A 19,672-nucleotide genomic window follows, 5' to 3' on the forward strand; every position below is an offset into this window, starting at 1 on the left:
GAAATGCCAAAGTAGTAATAATGGGTGTCGCTACAGAAGTAATTATTCCAAGTATGTTATTCCACACATGGAGACATGTTGTCTTATCAGTGTTTTCCTGCACTCAGCTATCTAAACCTCACCATGTTAAATATATATACTGTATGAACAACCTGCCAATGTTGATTAAGAGTACATTATTATTAGTTGAACTTCTATGACAACAAACACAATTTAACAACTTCATTATACTAGTTGAGAAGATAGCTCATAGTATTTGCCAGCAGCCATACCACATGTACTTCAGAGCAGGTCATCCACCTGAGCTAAGCATGTATAGTACTTGGATGGGAGACCAATCAGGAAAACGCTTGGGTTGCTGCTGGGAGAAGTGTTGGTAAGTCCAGCAGGGGGCGCTTACCCTGTGCTCTGAATGTGGATCCCGAAGTCCCCGTTTAGTGACGGGGACCCTGTGCTGTAAAAATGGCACCGTCCTTCAGATGAGACATAAAACTGAGGTCCTGACTCTCCATGGTCATTAAAGATCTCTGGGCATCCTTTGTAAAGAATAGGGTGTATCCCAATGTCCAGGCTAAACTGCCCACCATGGTCTAGTCATTCTGGCAAGAGTTTGTTAGTCTTGGCAACAGCAGATCCAGCTCAGCGCCGGTCACACAAGGAGTCCCTCAGGGCTCTGTCCTTGGTTCTCTGCTTTTCTGTATTTATATGCTTCCCCTTGGCCATATTATCCGTAGTTATGGATTGGGTTATCATTTTTATGCAGATGATACCCAGCTCTACTTCAATGTTAAAAGTGGAACTTCATCAGAGCTTTCTCAGCTCACAACCTGCCTTAGTGAAATTAAAACCTGGATGGAGCAGAACTCTTTAAAATTAAATTGCAATAAAACTGAACTCCTGCAAATTGGGACTAAAATGCAACTTAATAAAATGAGCTCCTTCCCAGTCCATCTTGGCAGTGATCTCATCAGACCTGCCTCTACTGTAAAAAATCTTGGTGTCATTTTTGATTCCTCCCTCACTTATTCCACCCACATAAATCACATTAAGAAACTTTCTTACTTTCACCTCCGTAACATATCCCGTGTTCGCTCCTTCCTCTCCTTCTCTAATGCTGAGAAACTTGTCCATGCTTTTATCACATCCCGCATCGATTATTGTAATTCCCTACTGGCAGGTGCCCCTTCTAATCTTATATCACAGCTCCAGCTTATTCAAAACTCAGCTGCAAGAGTCCTTACTCGAACCAGCAGCAGCGAGCACATCACACCCATCCTGCTCCGTCTTCACTGGCTCCCTGTGTCCTACAGAATCGAATATAAAATCCTACTAATAACCTACAAAGCTTTAAATAACCTCGCACCAAACTACATCAGTGACCTCCTCCATCACTATGTGCCTGCCCGCCCACTAAGGTCCTCTGATTCTGGTAATCTTGTTGTGCCCGTCACTAATCTACACTCCATGGGTGACAGGGCCTTCAGCTGTATAGCGCCCAGACTCTGGAATGACCTACCAAAATTAATCAGGTCAGCTGACTCCATGAATTCCTTTAAAAAACAACTCAAAACTCATCTGTTCAGGAAGGCTTTTAGCTCTACTTGACTTTATTACCCTTCTCTCAGTTTACTTCTCTGTCAAGATGCCAATGTAACCTGTATGTGTGTGCTAGACCATCAATTATGTTGTCTGTTTTTTTCAGAATTTACTGTCTTAATCTTCTTTATTTATTTATCTGGTTTGTACAATGCTATATACTGTATATTCTGCCGTTCTTTATTATATTCTGTAAGTGCCTTGAGCATGGGAAAGGCGCTATATAAATAAAATGTATTATTATTAATCATCCCCTGTATCTAACTGTCTCTTTGTCTCTCTCACCACTTCACCACCTAACAGCTAATGTGTGATGAGCATATTGGCGCAAAAATGGCTGCTGTTACATCATCCAGGGGGATGCTACACATTAGTGGTGGTTGAAGGGTCTCTCCACTCACTATGAAAAGCACTTTGAGTAGTGAGAAAAATGCAATTTAAATGTAAGGAATTTTTATTATACTGGGGCTTATGTATGCAGAGACGCATGTGGCCACCAGGAGAAGCTCGGAAAGAAAGACTTGGAGACGTTCACAGCTGTGTGATTCAGTAGCTCCGCTGGCCAGCCATTTGGACTGCAGGTTTTTGTCACCTGGTTTACTTGACTTGAGTCTTATAACCCTACGCCCACCCTAATCTTAATCACAGCGTAATCAGGTGTTATCCCTGACACATAATATAAAGTGACAACCTCCTCAATGGAGTGGGGCTCTGGAGGCCTGCAGCCGAGTCTATTGAAGATTTCAGGTGTTATCTAAAGCAGAGCTGATCCAAGACATGGTGGGGCACAATAACCTGAACATGATCGCAGATGGAAATTATAAAGCTCCTCCTAGTCATGGAGTTGGGTAAGAAGTGGTTGTCAAAGGCACAAGGGGTTAGCAAAACAGCAGTGTAAAGGAAAAAGAATGAGATATAAGAAGGAGTGTGTGTTGAGGTTCCTGATGTGGGCAGGTGGATTAGCCTCACCATGTGTTATAGAAGGACCCCCTAGAGTTAAATGTGAGCTCAGAATGACCTAGGATTAGCTCATTTTGTTATATGCATGTCTATTGTAGTACATGCAAGCAAGAATTTCAGTGTAAGAGGATCCCTACAAGCCACAATATACATAAAATGCCTCCCTGGTACTCCCTTACACAATCCATAATACCACCCACTCATCTCACCAACATTTTGTAACATCTGCCACTTTTTTATTGCCAGTTGCCCTTAAAACAAAAGCAGATTCTTCATTCCCTTACAAACTTTGTCCACATCTCCCATCTTTCACTTCTTTTTGTACAGTGCAATCTGCCCTTTCATTGCCCAAATCGCCATCTTGAATGGGCACCACAACAAATCTAGACTACTACATTGATACACATTAAACCGATTAATTCAGAATACACGGCTAGTAGTAAAGGGGATGAGTTGTGAGGAAAGATTAAAAGAGCTGAGCCTTTTCAGTTTAAGCAAAAGAAAATTAAGAAGAGACCTGATTGAAGTGTTTAAAATTATGAAGGGAATTCATCCAGTGGATTGAGATGGTGACTTTAAAATGAGTTCATCAAGAACACGGGGACACAGTTGAAAACTTGTTAAGAGTAAATTTCACACAAACATTAGGAAGTTTTTCTTCACACTGAGAACCACAGATACTTGGAATAAATGACCAAGTAGTGTGGTGGAGAGGAAGACTTTAGAAGACTTTCAAAACTTAACTTGATATAATGTTAGAATTAAGCAGATAGGACTGGCGAACTTTGATTAGCCGAATGGCCTGTTCTTGTCTCAACTGTTCTAATGTTCTAATAATCATTCTGATATGAGTGAGACAACAGCATCTGATTCTGCAGCATATTCTACAGGTAGAATTAGAGTAAAGCCCTGTTGTGTCAATTTCAACACAATGCAAAACAATAATTAATGCTGACATGTCTCCTTCATGTACCAATAGCCCCTCTATTAATCCTTTACCTAGACTGATGTGAAACCATGGAATAAAGAGCCACAAACTTACTTGTTCACTTCCTTAGTCTTTGGACCCATGAGTTTCTATCTATCTATCTATCTATCTATCTATCTATCTATCTATCTATCTATCTATCTATCTATCTATCTATCTATCTATCTATCTATCTATCTATCTATCTATCTATCTATCCATCCATCCATCCATTTTCCAACCCGCTGAATCCGAACACAGGGTCACGGGGGTCTGCTGGAGCCAATCCCAGTCAACACAGGGCACAAGGCAGGAACCAATCCTGGGCAGGGTGCCAACCCACCGCAGGACACACACAAACACACCCACACACCAAGCACACACTAGGGCCAATTTAGAATCGCCAATCCACCTAACCTGCATGTCTTTGGACTGTGGGAGGAAACCGGAGTGCCTGGAGGAAACCCACGCAGACACGGGGAGAACATGCAAACTCCACGCAGGGAGGACCCGGGAAGCAAACCCAGGTCCCCAGGTCACCCAACTGCGAGGCAGCAGCACTACCCACTGCACCACCGTGCCGCCCACCTATCAATCTATCTATCCTTATTTTATATAATGTCTTTATCTATCTATCTATCTATCTATCTATCTATCTATCTATCTATCTATCTATCTATCTATCTATCTATCTATCTATCATATAGCACCTTTCAATATCTATCTATCTATCTATCTATCTATCTATCTATCTATCTATCTATCTATCTATCTATCTATCTATCTATCTATCTATCTATCTTATATAGCACCTTTCACTATCTATCTATCTATCTATCTATCTATCTATCTATCTATCTATCTATCTATCTATCTATCTATCTATCTATCTATCTATCTATCTATCTATCTATCTTATATAGCACCTTTCACTATCTATCTATCTATCTATCTATCTATCTATCTATCTATCTATCTATCTATCTATCTATCTATTATCCCCTTTGACTGTGCATATACTTTATTTTCCTAATATAAAAAGTGCAAATAAAAGAATTTGCATAATAGTTACTGTAATGATTCTGACACAAAAACAGGTGAGCTGTCCAAAAACAACTTTAAAAATGGGCCAATATCCTTGCTGATGTGCCCAAAACAGGTCTCAGCCTAAACTGATCCCTTGCTTTGTCTAAGTTTTTCCTTCATTTGCTCCCTCACTATAATCCCTGAAAATGCTTTGTGGATCTATAAATTAATTTTTTCGTAATCAAATGTGAGCAATGCCCACACATCCGAATCATGCTCCTAATAATCTGATATCTCACTGGATGTGTCTGCCGCTTACAGTATGTTTTAGTTATTTACATTCAGAGCTTTGTGCTGCAGATTTGTTATTTAGACCCAAATGTTTTGTTTGTCATATGTATAAAGTTGAAGGGAATTTTTATGTTTACTTGCTCAGTCAATAATTGTTACATTAGATACACAATTCAGTTTTGAATGAAAACACACAGTATACAAAACACAGAGCAGATTGATGATACAACTCAAAACACAATATGTAGTAAGGTGTAAAAGTCCTTGTGTCTTGTCGCCCTTGTGTCCCCTTCACTTTAATTACTGAAGTCCAACCAGGTCACTGGAGAACAATAGATGTTGAAATATACCAACCATTATCCGAAGTCTAGGGAAAAAAAAGAAACATAATCATGAAAGCTTAAATCAGAAAAATGAAATTCTTCATAAAACTTCATTCTTCTAGTTTAGAGAAATACTTTTGTTTAATTTTTAGGTAAAGATCAAAGCACTGTGACTGCTTGGTCTGCTATTAAGAATTACTTTTGAACACTTTGGAACCACTTCAGTTTTTTTTTGTTCAGTGCCTTCTGGCTCCCTGGTACAAGAAAACCCTGACATATGATATACTGTTCGACTTGTCTTGAAGTCTGGATATGCAAGGCATTAACCTTTTAGGGATTCCCATCTATATTTTTGACCCTATAGAGACAAAAAAAACTCATTTTAGTCAATTTTTGGACCATGTTTTGTGTAGAAAATTACACTCTTATGGTAAAGAGTAAACCAAGAACTGTCTTCAGAAAGAATGATCATAAAGACCTGAAGTTGTGTACGCCACATCAACCGACCCCAGAGGTTTACCCCTTAGTGGGACACAAGAGGTCAAAGTTCACAAAACATTAACAAATGTGAATTGGTAAGACAGACACAAGGAGTGTCATTTTATGCTATTTTTGATGTTGCTGATCACAAATATGGAATTTGATAATATTCTTTATTGTCCTAGTCACTCCCAGAAGGATAAAAATGACCATTTTCAAGTGTAAGCATGTGGGGTATCGTTTTAGACTATTTCAAGGCTAGTGATTATGAATATGATGTTATGTTTGAACCATTACTAGGGATCTAGCCCTCCATGGACCGCTATCAGAGGGTGAAAAATAACAACACTTCTGATGAAACCAGAGCCTATGGTGACCTGCACTGAACAACAGCAAACAATATCAAAAATGTCCATAAAAAAATCTCCATCTTCTCATGCCACGTAATCCAGTTAGTCATCCAGTCGTATGCTCACAACATACAAAAGACCTGAACTTCCCCCGACAAACGCAACCTTCACTGATCAATTCTAAAGTACGACCCTCTTCAAAGGGGCTTCCCATTTGCAGACTACTTTCATTTTTCTGAGGTATTTTTTTCACTCATAATTTTATCAAAGAACATGTGCATTTTATACATGGTGATCATACAACTGGATGACCTGACATGTGGATTACGCCACACAAGTAGCGAGAGATTTTTTTTTCTTGGACGTTTTCGATTCTTGAATGCTTGATGCTAGCTAAACCAGGTGACAAATGAAGTGTTAAAAGCTGGAGGAAAATGAACAAATGTTATTTGAATGTCTTGCTTCATATTAAATCACTAATAAAACAATGAAAGCATACATTAACTTAAATGAGCTTGAAGTAAGATTACAATATAAGCACCGTCATTACAGATGAATGAAAGTGTATCGAAATGTATCCAATAAAAAGGAATCAATCACATATCGGCTTCTTTAACCAGTTCCATCATGTAGAACCACCTAACATAAGAATTGATTTGGCTATGCTACTGTAACACATATACAAAGACATAAATATATATGTTATAACAAGGTTCAAACATTAATGATAATAATTTTGTCAAATTACTTACAAGTGATGATTTCTGAAGGTTCAGAATCGACAGTTGGAATGGAACCGCATCACATGGCGAAAACCAATGCTTTTAAAGGCTCAGTGTGAGATGAAGGGAAGAGATGGCAGCATTGAGGATGGAAAGTGAATGTGCTGCTGAGGACAGAGTGTGAGTGCATTGTTAAGGATGATTTAAGAGTATCAATGGGGATGACTCAAGATTGCTTCATTATAGAAGAGGCTGCAAAGCCATGACCCCAGCATTCAATCTGGCAAAACAGAATCAATTCCTAAACCTACCTAAAGACGGAGCCTGTTTAATGGATTTGTACTGAAAGTCTGCAGGTTTGTCTGAGGCCAGGTTTAAGAAGTGTATTTTTACCAGACCTAGAAAACTGATTTTTTAAGGCTGCAATGAATGACATGGAACAAGAGGCTTGTGTATCATACAAAGAAGTCATTTCTAAGTTTATAAGAAACAATGAAAACATACTTAAGTTTAAGGAACTGATTTGCAACATAAGTCTCAAAGTTATTTTTTTTTTTTAGATTTTTTTTATATCTCTATCTCTCTCTTGGTATTTTTCTCTTGAAACTCTTGGAGCAGTCAGTGAAGCACAGAGTGAAAGATTCCATCAGGATATCAAGAACATGGCAAGAAGATACCAGGAACGTTAAGATATCAGTTTTATGGCAGAATACTGCACATGCTGGATGATTCATAAAAAAAGTGTACAAATTGACAGGCCACCAAACAAAGTTTTGGATAAAAAAAAAAACTAAGTAGTGACAAAAGCTAGAGAAGTTATATGTATGTTGATAAATATGTAATGTTGTTTTCTTCCAGCTGTGCTACCTTGTTTAAGAAAGGTTTGAAATCTAAATAATTGACGTAAACCTCAGCACTAACGTTTTAGTGCACCCTGTAATGTATATGTCTCTGTTATATGCCTTTTGGTATGGGATTTGTAAAAGCAGTGTTAATGTTTGTGATACACCATCTGTTGGAATGACGAATCCAATGCATTTTAATACTAAAAATGTTGATGATGTGCCATCTTTTGGAAAGACAAACACATAGCAACCAGACATACAAACAGAAAGGTACACAGACACTTTTCCATTAATTAAGGTGGACATGTTAAACATTTTAGATTGACTAAATATTTTGTTCAGCTGATTTAAAACTGAATACATTAGCCAAACTGTTAAATAACAATGACATTTCTTTTCAATTTTGCACTGGCATGTTACGAGATGGAAACATTCTAATTACTGCATACTTTTATTGTACTCATAAAATAAAAATAGCTATTCACAATTAATACAATTATTTATGAGATTAATTTGGCAGGCCTCTGTAATCAATTAGTGCAATTCAAACTGGGTCTTTTTTTCCTAAAGTAAAATGGGCCGGGGTTTAAATGCCCTAAACTTGGTAGTGATTCATCCCATGGTTGTAATTTCTGCCACTGGTGCCTCTATGCCAAATCTTGACTCAAGCTCAGAAGTTTGAAACTCCTTCTTTATGGTTTTATTTTTTTAAGAAATTAAATGGTATTTCTGTAATTCTACTGTAAAGTTGATAATAGTAGGTCATATATTCATCGATCACAGGTAACATACAAAGTACATGCGCGTAGATAGATACTTTTTATAGTTGTTGCAACTGAGAGTGCCTAGCCCTTTAAATAAACCCACCCAACTACGAACTGGTGAATTGACTGTCGAGGCTCCTTCTGCAGACAAAAGATCGGCCGACAGGCTCGTGAGGTTTTGTGAACAATCTGCTAAAATCTGGCAGTCGGCTGCCTGCAATCGGCCCGGGTCACGTGACACGCGAAGCGCTCGCGGAAGACCGCCGATCTAGAAAGCGCCACTCGGCACTGATTCTGCAACATCCCCTCGTCTCAACTGCTCCTCGAAGTCGCTGGCCATGTCCACGGGCTCTGCTTACAACGATGACAAAGGAGGTTCCTCCAGCCTGGGAGAACCCGAATATGGACACGATCCGGCCAGTGGGGGGATCTTTTCATCCGATTACAAAAGGTGAGGCCGACGCTCTCCGAGTTGTTGGGGGTTCGCCGCTCCAGCCTGCCGATGGGTTTGCAACATTCCGCTTTTGTGTTTTGAAATCTCCCAGCTATGGTGTTGTATTTTTGTAATTATGTAATTACGTGCAGCCTTCTGTGTGAACTATGCTTGTATAACTTTATATTGTCTTGCCTGCCGACGAAAAATAGGGCTGCCTTGTCCTTTCAAATACAGGCGACAGGTTTCGTTCCACGAGGCAAAAGCCTCTTTTTAAATTTGATGAGGCATCCGCTCCATGTTATCGTGTAGCACATGAGTAGTACATGAGTACACCTCGCCCTCGTGGACCTCGGAGCTTTGCTGTCGTGAGGGTAGCCCGGCTTCTGAATGTTGGACAGCGCCTGGGTGCTGAAGCCTGGAGGCCGCGTCACGGAGTGGAGGGCGGCGCTATCGAAACAGATGCCACGGAAATGCTTTACTTCCATAACATTAATAGTCTTTTTTTAAACACAAGCATAATCCATGATCATTTAAAGTGTATGATTTAGTTCATTGTTAGTGTATCTCCTTTTGTTGAATACCTAATTTATAAATGGAATAAATCCAGAACTAAGCAGTGTAATAACTATCGACGTAAACACTATAAATCGTCACGTTTGACGCATGTTCAGTTGATTGGCTTGAGTGTACTTTGATCTTAATATGCATCCCATGCTGCCAGCTTGGAGCCCCGCACTGTTAAATTTAAAAAAAAACACGTTCAGAAAGAGAATAGGCAGAATTAAAAAAATAAAGTGTAGTGACTGGATGTTGGCACAGCAGGGAAATTATGTGACTCAAAATTGTAATGCCGCTCATCTTTCAAAGCTGAGGCTCTCTGTGTGTCATTTGCCTGTTCTGTGTATGCTGAGCAATGATTTGACTTGCGACTGACACTTTGGTGTTAAGTGTCAACTCCCCATAATATAAAACTAAAAATAAAATCAGTATGGTATGTTTCATACAGTATTTCACTTTACAGATATTGTATTACTAGGGTGCTGTACCGTGTTAGCCATTATGAATGTACAGAAAAGCCAAGCAAAATGACAATAAAAGGTGTCATTTTGCTTGGCTTTTCTCTACAGATATTGTATGAAATCAATCAACACATGATATACTTATATAATATCCATCCATCCATCCATCCATTTTCCAACCCGCTGAATCCGAACACAGGGTCACGGGTATAAAATATAATTCTATAATACTAATTCTATACAAAAATAAATATAGAGTAAAATACATACGAAATTGAATCAAATGAATAACTGTGAAAAAGTGAATATATCCCAATATATTTGAACAGGCAAACAATAGACCTTCATGCAAACGATGCCTACAGATAAAAGTGGTATACCTAAATAAAAGTACAAGGATGATTTGCCTTTTCAATAATTTTTTAAACAAAAACATCAATAGATGTATTGCACTTGGCCTCAGAAACTGGCATTGCCCCCTTTAGCAGAAATTACTTTTTGTAGGCATTTTGACTAACTGCCCATGAGTCTCAGACATTGACTGTGACATTTTTGATCACTTCTCCATGCAAAATTTGTACAGTTGCAAGATGTTTTTGGGGTTTCCTGTACGTGCTACCAATTTTAAATGCCCCCTTGTACATTTCAATGGGATTCAAATCAGGTCTTTGACTAGGTCAGTTCATAACCCTCCATTTCTTCTTCTTGAGTCATTTCTTGGTGGATTTTCTAGGGTGCTTTCGATCATTATCATGTTATAAGGTAAATTTCTGGTTCAGCTTCAACTTTTGGACAGGTGGCCTCACATTCTCCTTAAGCACACTTTGATATGATGTGAAGTCATAGTTGATTCGATGATTGCAAGATGCCCAGGCCCTGAGGCAGCAAAACAGTCCCAAACCAGAACATTTCCAACATAATGCTTCACAGTTGGTATGAGGTTGTTGTTCTCCTGAAATGCTGTTTTCAGTTTGTGCCAAAAATGTCTACTGTTACTGTATCCAAATAATAATTGTTACAGGAGGCCTGGTCTTTTCCTGGATATTCAATGGCAAACTGTAGTCTTCTTCTAATGTTCTTTTTGGACAGCAAAGACTTTTTAATGGCACACCTCACATGAAGGTTACATTTGTGAAATCTTTCTAATTATAGATGCATGTACATTAACACCAAATGTTTCAAGAATTTCCTCCCGCAATTCATTTTTGGGGATGTTGGGAGACTTTTTTTAGTATCATATGGTCAGTTCTTGGGCTGAATTTGCTGGGCTGGCCAGTCCTGGACAAAGTAACAGTTATTTGAAATCAACCGCACTTGTAGATGCTTTTTCTTACAGTGGAATGATTCATTTCAAATAATTTGGTCATTCTTTGAATCATTTTCCACATTCATATGCATTAACAAACCTGTTTCTTGAGGACCTCTGTGAGTTCTGTTGATCTTGTAATGATGACACCATCTGCATCAATAGCAAAGAGAACAGCAAACCCTTGATATCTGCAGTTTAAATGAGACATTTGGGTCCACCTGCAGACTCCCTAAGGAGGTTCCAATCATTGGCACCTAATCTGGAACACCCAATTCTAATTTTATTGGTTTGAATTGGTGGTAGATGTATAGGTGTACTTATATTTCAAAAACACACTTACTCAATTATAAGAAAGTAAAAATTTTCTTTCTTTCTTTCTTTCTTTCTTTCTTTCTTTCTTTCTTTCTTTCTTTCTTTCTTTCTTTCTTTCTTTCTTTCTTTCTTTCTTTCTTTCTTTCTTTCTTTCTGATAGCTTCTCTTTGGATTTTGAGAGAAGGCAAACAAAAGCACCAGTAGATTATAAAAGTCCATTCGGAATGCATTAAAACATGAAATCAAAGCAGGGTGTGGACATCTAGGAGACTATTGCTAACACCTTCCCTTTAAATTGTTGTATATATACTATACCTCTCATTTATAAGCCCTACAATGTAATTTACAACCCACTTGAATGTTAAATATACTATGTGATGTGCTAATGCTTAGATAATACAGTATAGACTAAAAGCATGGCTTTTTCAACAATTCCTGTAGAGTTATTAAGCATATATGTTAATCATGTCTTGATAGATAGATAGATAGATAGATAGATAGATAGATAGATAGATAGATAGATAGATAGATAGATAGATAGATAGATAGATAGATAGATAGATAGATAGATAGATAGATAGATAGATAGATAGATAGATAGATAGATAGATAGATAGATAGATCCTTTGTTTGTCACTGTTTTTATATGAAGTATGATGGTGAATCAAAAGGTAAAGGTGACTTATCCTTTAATGTTGGTAGCTATGAGCAGAACAATATAACAGATCTATGACTTCTCCACACAGTCCTTGTGTAGGTAGATGCATTTCTTAGATTATTTCAGTAACTTCTTTATTTCTTGGGAGAATTATCTATGCTAATTAGCACTGTTTTCTTAACCTCATCATCAGAGGTGAACCTGTGACTGCATAGAGCCTCAAGTGGACAGAAGATAGGATAGTCACATGGTTCTAGATCAGGGCTGGATGTGGAAGATGTTCATACTGCAGCTGTTGCATTTCCTTCACAATTGCGGCCACTATATGGGGATGTGCATTGTCATGGAACGGCAAGACTGTTTTGGGTAGCAACTTATAAAGATTAGTAAGCTGTTTGGTTACCCATCTTGCACGAACTTTAATCGAAGTCATCCTGCACTATAGCAGGTGCAGATCCAGAGCTGATATCCAAATGTGCAGTAACAGCGGATAACGTAATCCGGTGGTCTTCTCTGATGAAGGCATTCACCGTATTGATGTAGGCTTGTGTGCGCAATTTTGATGGGGGTTTGAGGAGTTTTATTGCTTACACTTGTTCTTCCCACTTTAAACATTTCTACCCATTCATAAACTTTCATTGAGAGTCATGCTGTTTTCAATTCTGTATTGAGTTAACATCCTTCAGGGAATTTCAGCAGGTTTCACTTTCTTTGCCCAAAGAAATCTCACAACAGTGCTTTGTTCAACAATGGTGCAATCCCACAGCAGAGCATCCATGTTCCTTTGACCTTAGCTTCAGCTAGACTAACAGCAGAGCACTGCGCTGTGTGTGTTCAAAGTACACATAAGCCATCACAACCATGTTGTGTCACATCATCTTTTATCCATTGCAGTTATAGCTTAATTTTCAAATTGCCTTTACATATGCTTTATATACTTAAAATATACTTTAATTTAATTTAAATATAATTTAATATACTTTTTTATACTTTTTATACTTTATATATACTTTACATAAAGTTTGTTTTTCCATCATAATGACAAGTGTTAACCTGGTTGGTGGATCAAAATACAGTCACTTTAAGATCACCTTGTCAACCATTTTCATTTCTGTTGTGGTCACAACAAGCACTGGCTATAATATGGGAATGTTCCCTGATCTATATGCATTATTGTTGCAGAACTTTGAGGTCATTGTAAGGAAAAAAATGATACATCCAAAATAAAATCAATGCTATTATCTTTTTAAATCATTCTTTGTTAACCACTCTGCAAGTGTTTATTTTTTGTCTACATTTATTATTTTTGATAGATTTAGTTGAATGCACATTGCCTTTAAATTGCATATCACATTTCAAGTTTAATGTTAGGAACTGTCCTGTTAGAGAATGTACTTGTTTGACTATTGTGAGGAAACAAATGAAGCAAACACTAATAAGGCCTCATCCATAATGAAACAAGAAATTGTAAAAAGTAATTGGAAGTATAATTTTAAGGCACATAATACATAACTGTATATGGATTAATTTATGTTTTAAACATTTTGCTTCTTATAATTACTGTATTACATCCTTCACGTCTTCATCCTCAACATTATGTTTATTGTCTTTGATATGGCTCAAATGCCTTGAAATTACTTAATTTTCCACTAGGTGGCAGTGAACTCTATGTCCTTGCCTCTTAGAGGTTCCCTTTGCTTAAGTAAAGTGTGGGCTGTTTAAAGTGAAGGAATTCCTGAACCAGAATTAAGCAGAAATCCTACAAGTGAATTGCACAACTCATCAGAAATGGCTGAATCTGTCTGGTGGCCTCCTCAAAAGATTTGACAATATTTTAAGTAAAGACTGATTTAGTCCATCACAGGGAGTGTTATTCTTTTCTTTTTTTAAAGAATCATTGATATATTCCTTGTTATATGTAACACGAAGGATTAAAATGTTATAACTAAAGTTATATTATATGAATTCTGCACATTTTGCTGTCACAAGGCCTGCATCATTGTCTATTGATATTAATGCAAAATCTGTAAATCTGCAGTACAGCAGCAAAGGTCTTTGAATGCTTTTCATCACATGGCTATTAATACTTTAGATTATAACAAGAGAAAAGATATTTGAAGGACATTGCGCAAAGAACTTAAAACAACAGGCACTGATATTTATTTATTTAAGACAAATTATTTAAAAATCCACCACCATTTAAACATAGTGTGTTAAGTCAGTACTGATTTTCAAATACATATTTTTTGTGATCAAATTTTATTAGAACGAAAGAAAAAAAAGAATAAGAAAACAAAGCTCAAGAGGCACATGATAAAATTTACCATTGAGTATATACCCCCTGTCAGCTGGATTATAAAAAGTAGATTTACACTGATTAGAAGAAAGAATGTTGGGATCCTCCCAAATGAAAACCACTGCAAACTTGGCAGCCGTAGTGCTCAGAAAAGAAAACCTTCATTAGAGAGGTGTGAAAGAGAGTGCAGGAAGATACACAGAAGGACGGGTATATGCAAGGACATGATCTTCAAAAGAGGTTTACACACAAAAGCCCAGTATAAGAAAACTAAGGATAGTTCCGGAGCATGTGAATGAATGTGCCATGAACTTTAAGAGAGCACAGATGACACAATGGGATGTCAGTGAGTTCCACAGCAAAGGGTTCCTGAGGTGTGAGATGTAAACGACAAACCAACTTCATTTGCACTTGCTTGTGACAAGGATTCTTAGAGTCCAGGGATATATTCTTAAGTACAGAATTCCAAGATAGAGGATGAGCAGAAATGAGGTCATAACTACCAAACAGAGAAAATTAAAGAAAAGCAATAGGAAACTCTAGTTGGCATTGCATAAAGTTTGTAAAGTTATTTTCAACAAAGAGAGAAAACAAATTGCCTAATACATGACAATGGAACACTACAGGATTTAAGGATTAATCTTGTGAGAAGATGAAAGAAAAAAGTAGTGGAGGGGGCAGAGACTTAGACCTCAACGACTGGAACTTCAGGAGCCCAGAACTATCAAAGATTTTTCCCAGGGTCTGTATAATCTGTAGTACCTAGGAAGGAATACACACATGACAACCTCCAATTTTAAGGGCTTCATTATGGTAGCCTGAGAATACTAGTTTGAACAGGAGCATAAAATAAATTCTACCCAACTACACCACATTTTGTGAGCATTTTTGTGGTACATAAAGAACGCATGGATTGGAAACTAGGTGAGATTAGATTAAACTCAATAGAGAACCATGATGGAAGGCTAGCAGATGTAATAAACCAGTTACATACTGGGCAATGAGGTAAAAGCCCAGTTATACACTGTAGCTGCAGGTTCTGGCAAGGACAGATGTGTTTCAAACCAAGGTAGAATATTTAATGGATGGTCATTGGAATTCCAAAGAAATCAAGAGAGAAGGAATTTAACTTCAGAGGGGGAGAAAGCAGATACATTATGCTAACAAGATTAAAGCGGGATGCAATGTTCATTTTCATAACTGCTAAATTAGAGTGAAAGAATAAGTGAAAAGTAGACCAATGACTAAGAGAATCCCTAATGCCATTTAACACACAACAATAGTTGGAAACAATAGCATTTTGAAGCAAATTAGAGATCTTATCTCTCTATTATAAAAGAAAATCTTGAGACGAGACAAGACTATTGCCGAGAGATTTTTTCAAGTCCTGCCCTCCTCTCAACCATTTCAGGTTAACGGCCCACATCCACAGTCCTCTCACCTCTCATTCGTATGAATGCTTTTGTCAGACACATTTCCTGCGCTCTCAGCTCTTATAAATTTTTACGTTTTCCTCACTTTAAGTTCCCAATAAAAGAAGACTTATTATGTCCAAATCTTATTGAAGAATTTCATCCAGAAAGTTTATCAAAAGAAGAAATGAGTACATGCGCAATCTTAGCACAGAGAAACGATGAAGTCAAATGTATTAACGCCAAAAATGTCGATCAGTTACATGGCAAACTGGTTAAATGTGTATCAGTAGACTATGCTGAAACAGTTGGTGGTGATGTTGCGGAGGATGAAAACATATTCAACATGTAGAATATCTATAACTGTTAACACCTTCCGGTCTTCCACCGACTTAATTACTGTTGAAAGAAGGATGTATCGTAATGTTATTGCGTAATTTATATATGAATGATGGGCTATGCAATAGGACAAGATTAGTTGTATTCAAAATTGGTCGAACAATTCTGACATGTAAAATTTTAACAGGCGACAAGAAAGGTAATGTAGTACATCTTCTGTGGATAACAATAGACAACATAGGAGATCCTGATATGCCATTCGTATTAAAACGTTTACAGTTTCCCGTTAGAATAGCTTTTGCTATGACAATTAACAAATCACAGGGACAAACATTTGAAAAAATCAGTTTATTTATTAGAGAGAAAGAAATGATAGTCACTCATGGGCAGTTATACGTTGAGTTGTCACAATGTAACTCCAAACATGGAATCAAAACTCAATGTGATACTGAAGAAAAGTTAATTCCAAATATTGTTTTTACTGAAGTTTTACAGTAAAAGTGCAAGTTTAAAAAGTATTTGCATGTTAATTTCAAAGCCAAACAGAACAAAAACATATAACGCAACGAATACCTATAACGCAATATGAAACATAATTTTCTTTCAATTTATTACATTTTACTGTTTTTTGCTATGGTTAATTACTCGCTGTAATGTAAAATAGTTAGGTCTATTATGCATACGTAACAATTCCCATGAAAATAACAATCTGCTTAAATTGTACATCTGCTTCTTCATATGCAACGGCAGAGCCACGAAGTGGCTAGCGCATAGCGCCTGCCCGGGGGTTGGCGAGCAAAGTGAGCAGGACGGAGAGCTCCCTAGTTATCTATATGCTTGATCAAGGATGTAGTTAGGGCAGACAGTGGGGATAGAAACTTTGTAACAAAGACAATTAAGAGGGAGGAGGACACATTTAGACCAATTTATCTTATATCTGGCACAGATCTCAAAAGATGGGAAAAGATCAAGAACATATTAGATAGAGTTCCCCAAATAAGTAAAATATCAGTCACGTACAGAGAAATTGTGTAATGTGTATTAAATACAGTTATAGGTGAGAACAACTCAAAGTTGCGAAAGACAATGGCCAGATGCTCCAGAGAGTGATTGAAGCTCAGGGGGGAAAGTGGTCAAGCTTGCCTGGCACCTTTATACATATATAAAGACTGGAAAATATCTGAATTAGTTAATAAAACTGTACAAGCAGTTATACATTTTTGGGATCTGATTATTCTAATTTTTGAGTTGGGGATATAGTACCTCTGCGGTGGGTTGGCACCCTGCCCGGGATTGGTTCCCTGCCTTGTGCCCTGTGTTGGCTGGGATTGGCTCCGGCAGACCCCCGTGACCCTGTGTTCGGATTCAGCGGGTTAGAAAATGGATGGATGGATGGATATAGTACCTTTCATGACAGTATCAGGTGTATAAGTCAGAAGATCGACTGCCAAGTTCAATGATATACGATAAATTGTCAAAAAGGTTAAAACCAGAAATTTATAATCAAGAATGTGACTCAAAACCAAAACTTTCTTGCAAGGTCATTTGTTTATTTTAAACATTGCTCAGACAATAGTCTACCCATGTATGTTTCTTCTACAACACATCCACTATGATGTTACAGGGCACGCGTCACATGCATCATCACTAGCAGCAATGTAGCATGATAGCAACCATTAACACAGAATGGCCGCGCTCAGAAAACCAGAGACAATAAATGTCCATGCCCATGCAAACAAAAACAAAATGATGGCACCCAAAAATAATTTTACAGTATAAAATGATGCCAAAATTCTAAAATAATAAGCAAACAATATTACAATAATATGGTACAATTATGAAGAAATGATAAAATGAAAGATAAAGAATTACTGTCATGTTTCTGAAAACCCCTTTTTGTCAGGAATAACCTTTGAGGCCACCTGTCATGTACTGCCTTCCTACTACTGCGCCCACCTCTAGTAATTATCGAGCACTTGTGATTTGAGACATTTCCATTACAATAATAATGCAAGCTTATCTCTGGTGTCTGCGTGAAAGCTCTTTACCTTACAGCTTTGCCTTGTTCTCTGGGACAGATTCTGAGTTGTACCTTTTGTCTATACCGTACTTGTCTGTTTTTTAGGATTGTCTTTGTGTTTTCTGCCAACAATACCACATACTTGTGTTCACGTTTACAATCCAATTTGGGGTCTCTACCTATGTCAATGTAGGGCTCTGGGATTTGAATGCGTCAGTGTGCAGCTTTATTAGCCATGCCACCTTCCTAAGAAGAGCCATATTGCTATATTGATCTGGATGATATGCTACTAGCAGAATTTGATTTGAATAGAACAATACTGTAACTGCTACCATACTGACTATAGGAATGGTTAGAATATTTTTTATGAAAGGACTAGGAGAAAATCGTAGTCAGGAAGAAACAAACCAAGTTCAATACCAGAAGATCAAAGAAAACTGATCATAGAAACCAAATGCTAACCACAAGTATCGTAGTCAATGAATAAAAGTATGAGCAGGCAAGTCATATAGAAAGCTGCATGTAATTACTATGTTTTTATCCAAATCTCTGACACATAATGATATAACCAGTTGTGCACTACCAAAATATTATGGGAAAGTGCAAAAGCAACAGAGCATACTATCCTCACAAAATGGTGACATCCAATAACCACACAAAATGGTGTTGAAAATAACGTTAAAAATTCAGACGTGAGCATCAGAAGGTTTTGCTCCCTAAGAACCAAACTATTTTGTAACATTTCAGTAATTATTTACTGTTCTTGATCTTTCTATTCATAAAATTCATTACGATAGCAATTGACAAGACGAATTCCTAATTAATTGCAGAATTACGGTATTTGAGGGTTCCTCTAGAGTGCCTCCTTCTTTTGCACAATTTGGCTAAAAAAACTAATCAGCACATCGTCATCTCATAACAGGCTTAAGTTTCGAGTTTGGTATTTTTCTGTCCAGCCGTTTTAGCTCTAGACTGTCCTTAAGAAACTGTGACACACAGACACACACACAGACACACACTCATCATCGAGATGTCAATGTGTTCTGTATTACAGGGCTGTAAAACATTGAGATCCGTCAAAAACTGGAGATCAAAAATTTTGATGAATCTAAAGCTTTTGCTTCTCCCCCATAGAGGATAGGTTATGGTGGGGGTGGGCACAAAGCAAAATTATTACATTTTAAGTAAATTTGTAAATCTCACAACAGATTGCAGAATTGAAGAAAATCTACCATTTCCTAAGCCTGCTTAATCCTGAGCTGGGTCACAGGGGGCAGGAGCCTTGCCAAGCACAAGGTGGGAGCAGTCCCCTAGACTGGGCACCAGTCCATCACAGTGGAACACACACACACACACCCATACACCACACATCCTCTAGGGCCAATATAGCTTCAAGGAATCCACCTGACCTTTAGACTGTGGGAGGAAACGCATGCAGACACAGGGATGGAAACTCCACACAGGAAGGACCTGAGATGTGAACCCTGATCTTCTTATTAAAAAGGCGGCAGTGCTACCATTGCACCACCCTGGTCTGAGAAACCCCA

General features: G+C 37.7%; 2 protein-coding genes across 2 annotated transcripts in view; one reads left to right on the plus strand and one right to left on the minus strand.

The window, feature by feature from the left end:
- The window catches only part of ubl7a (ubiquitin-like 7a (bone marrow stromal cell-derived)), a 1,205,533-nt gene that overhangs the window by 476,684 nt on the left and 709,177 nt on the right, over nt 1–19,672 (minus strand). The gene's annotated exons all lie outside the window — the stretch shown is intronic.
- LOC114667426 (AP-3 complex subunit beta-2) overlaps nt 8,546–19,672 on the plus strand; it is a 128,859-nt gene continuing 117,732 nt past the window's right edge. The window contains exon 1 of the mRNA XM_051920794.1: nt 8,546–8,775. Coding sequence (XP_051776754.1) covers nt 8,663–8,775 — 113 coding nt within the window. The 5' untranslated portion in view covers nt 8,546–8,662. The remainder of the gene's footprint in view (nt 8,776–19,672) is intronic.

The sequence above is a fragment of the Erpetoichthys calabaricus genome, chromosome 17 (assembly GCF_900747795.2).
Source record: "Erpetoichthys calabaricus chromosome 17, fErpCal1.3, whole genome shotgun sequence".
In the NCBI taxonomy this organism is placed as follows: Eukaryota; Metazoa; Chordata; class Cladistia; order Polypteriformes; family Polypteridae; genus Erpetoichthys; species Erpetoichthys calabaricus.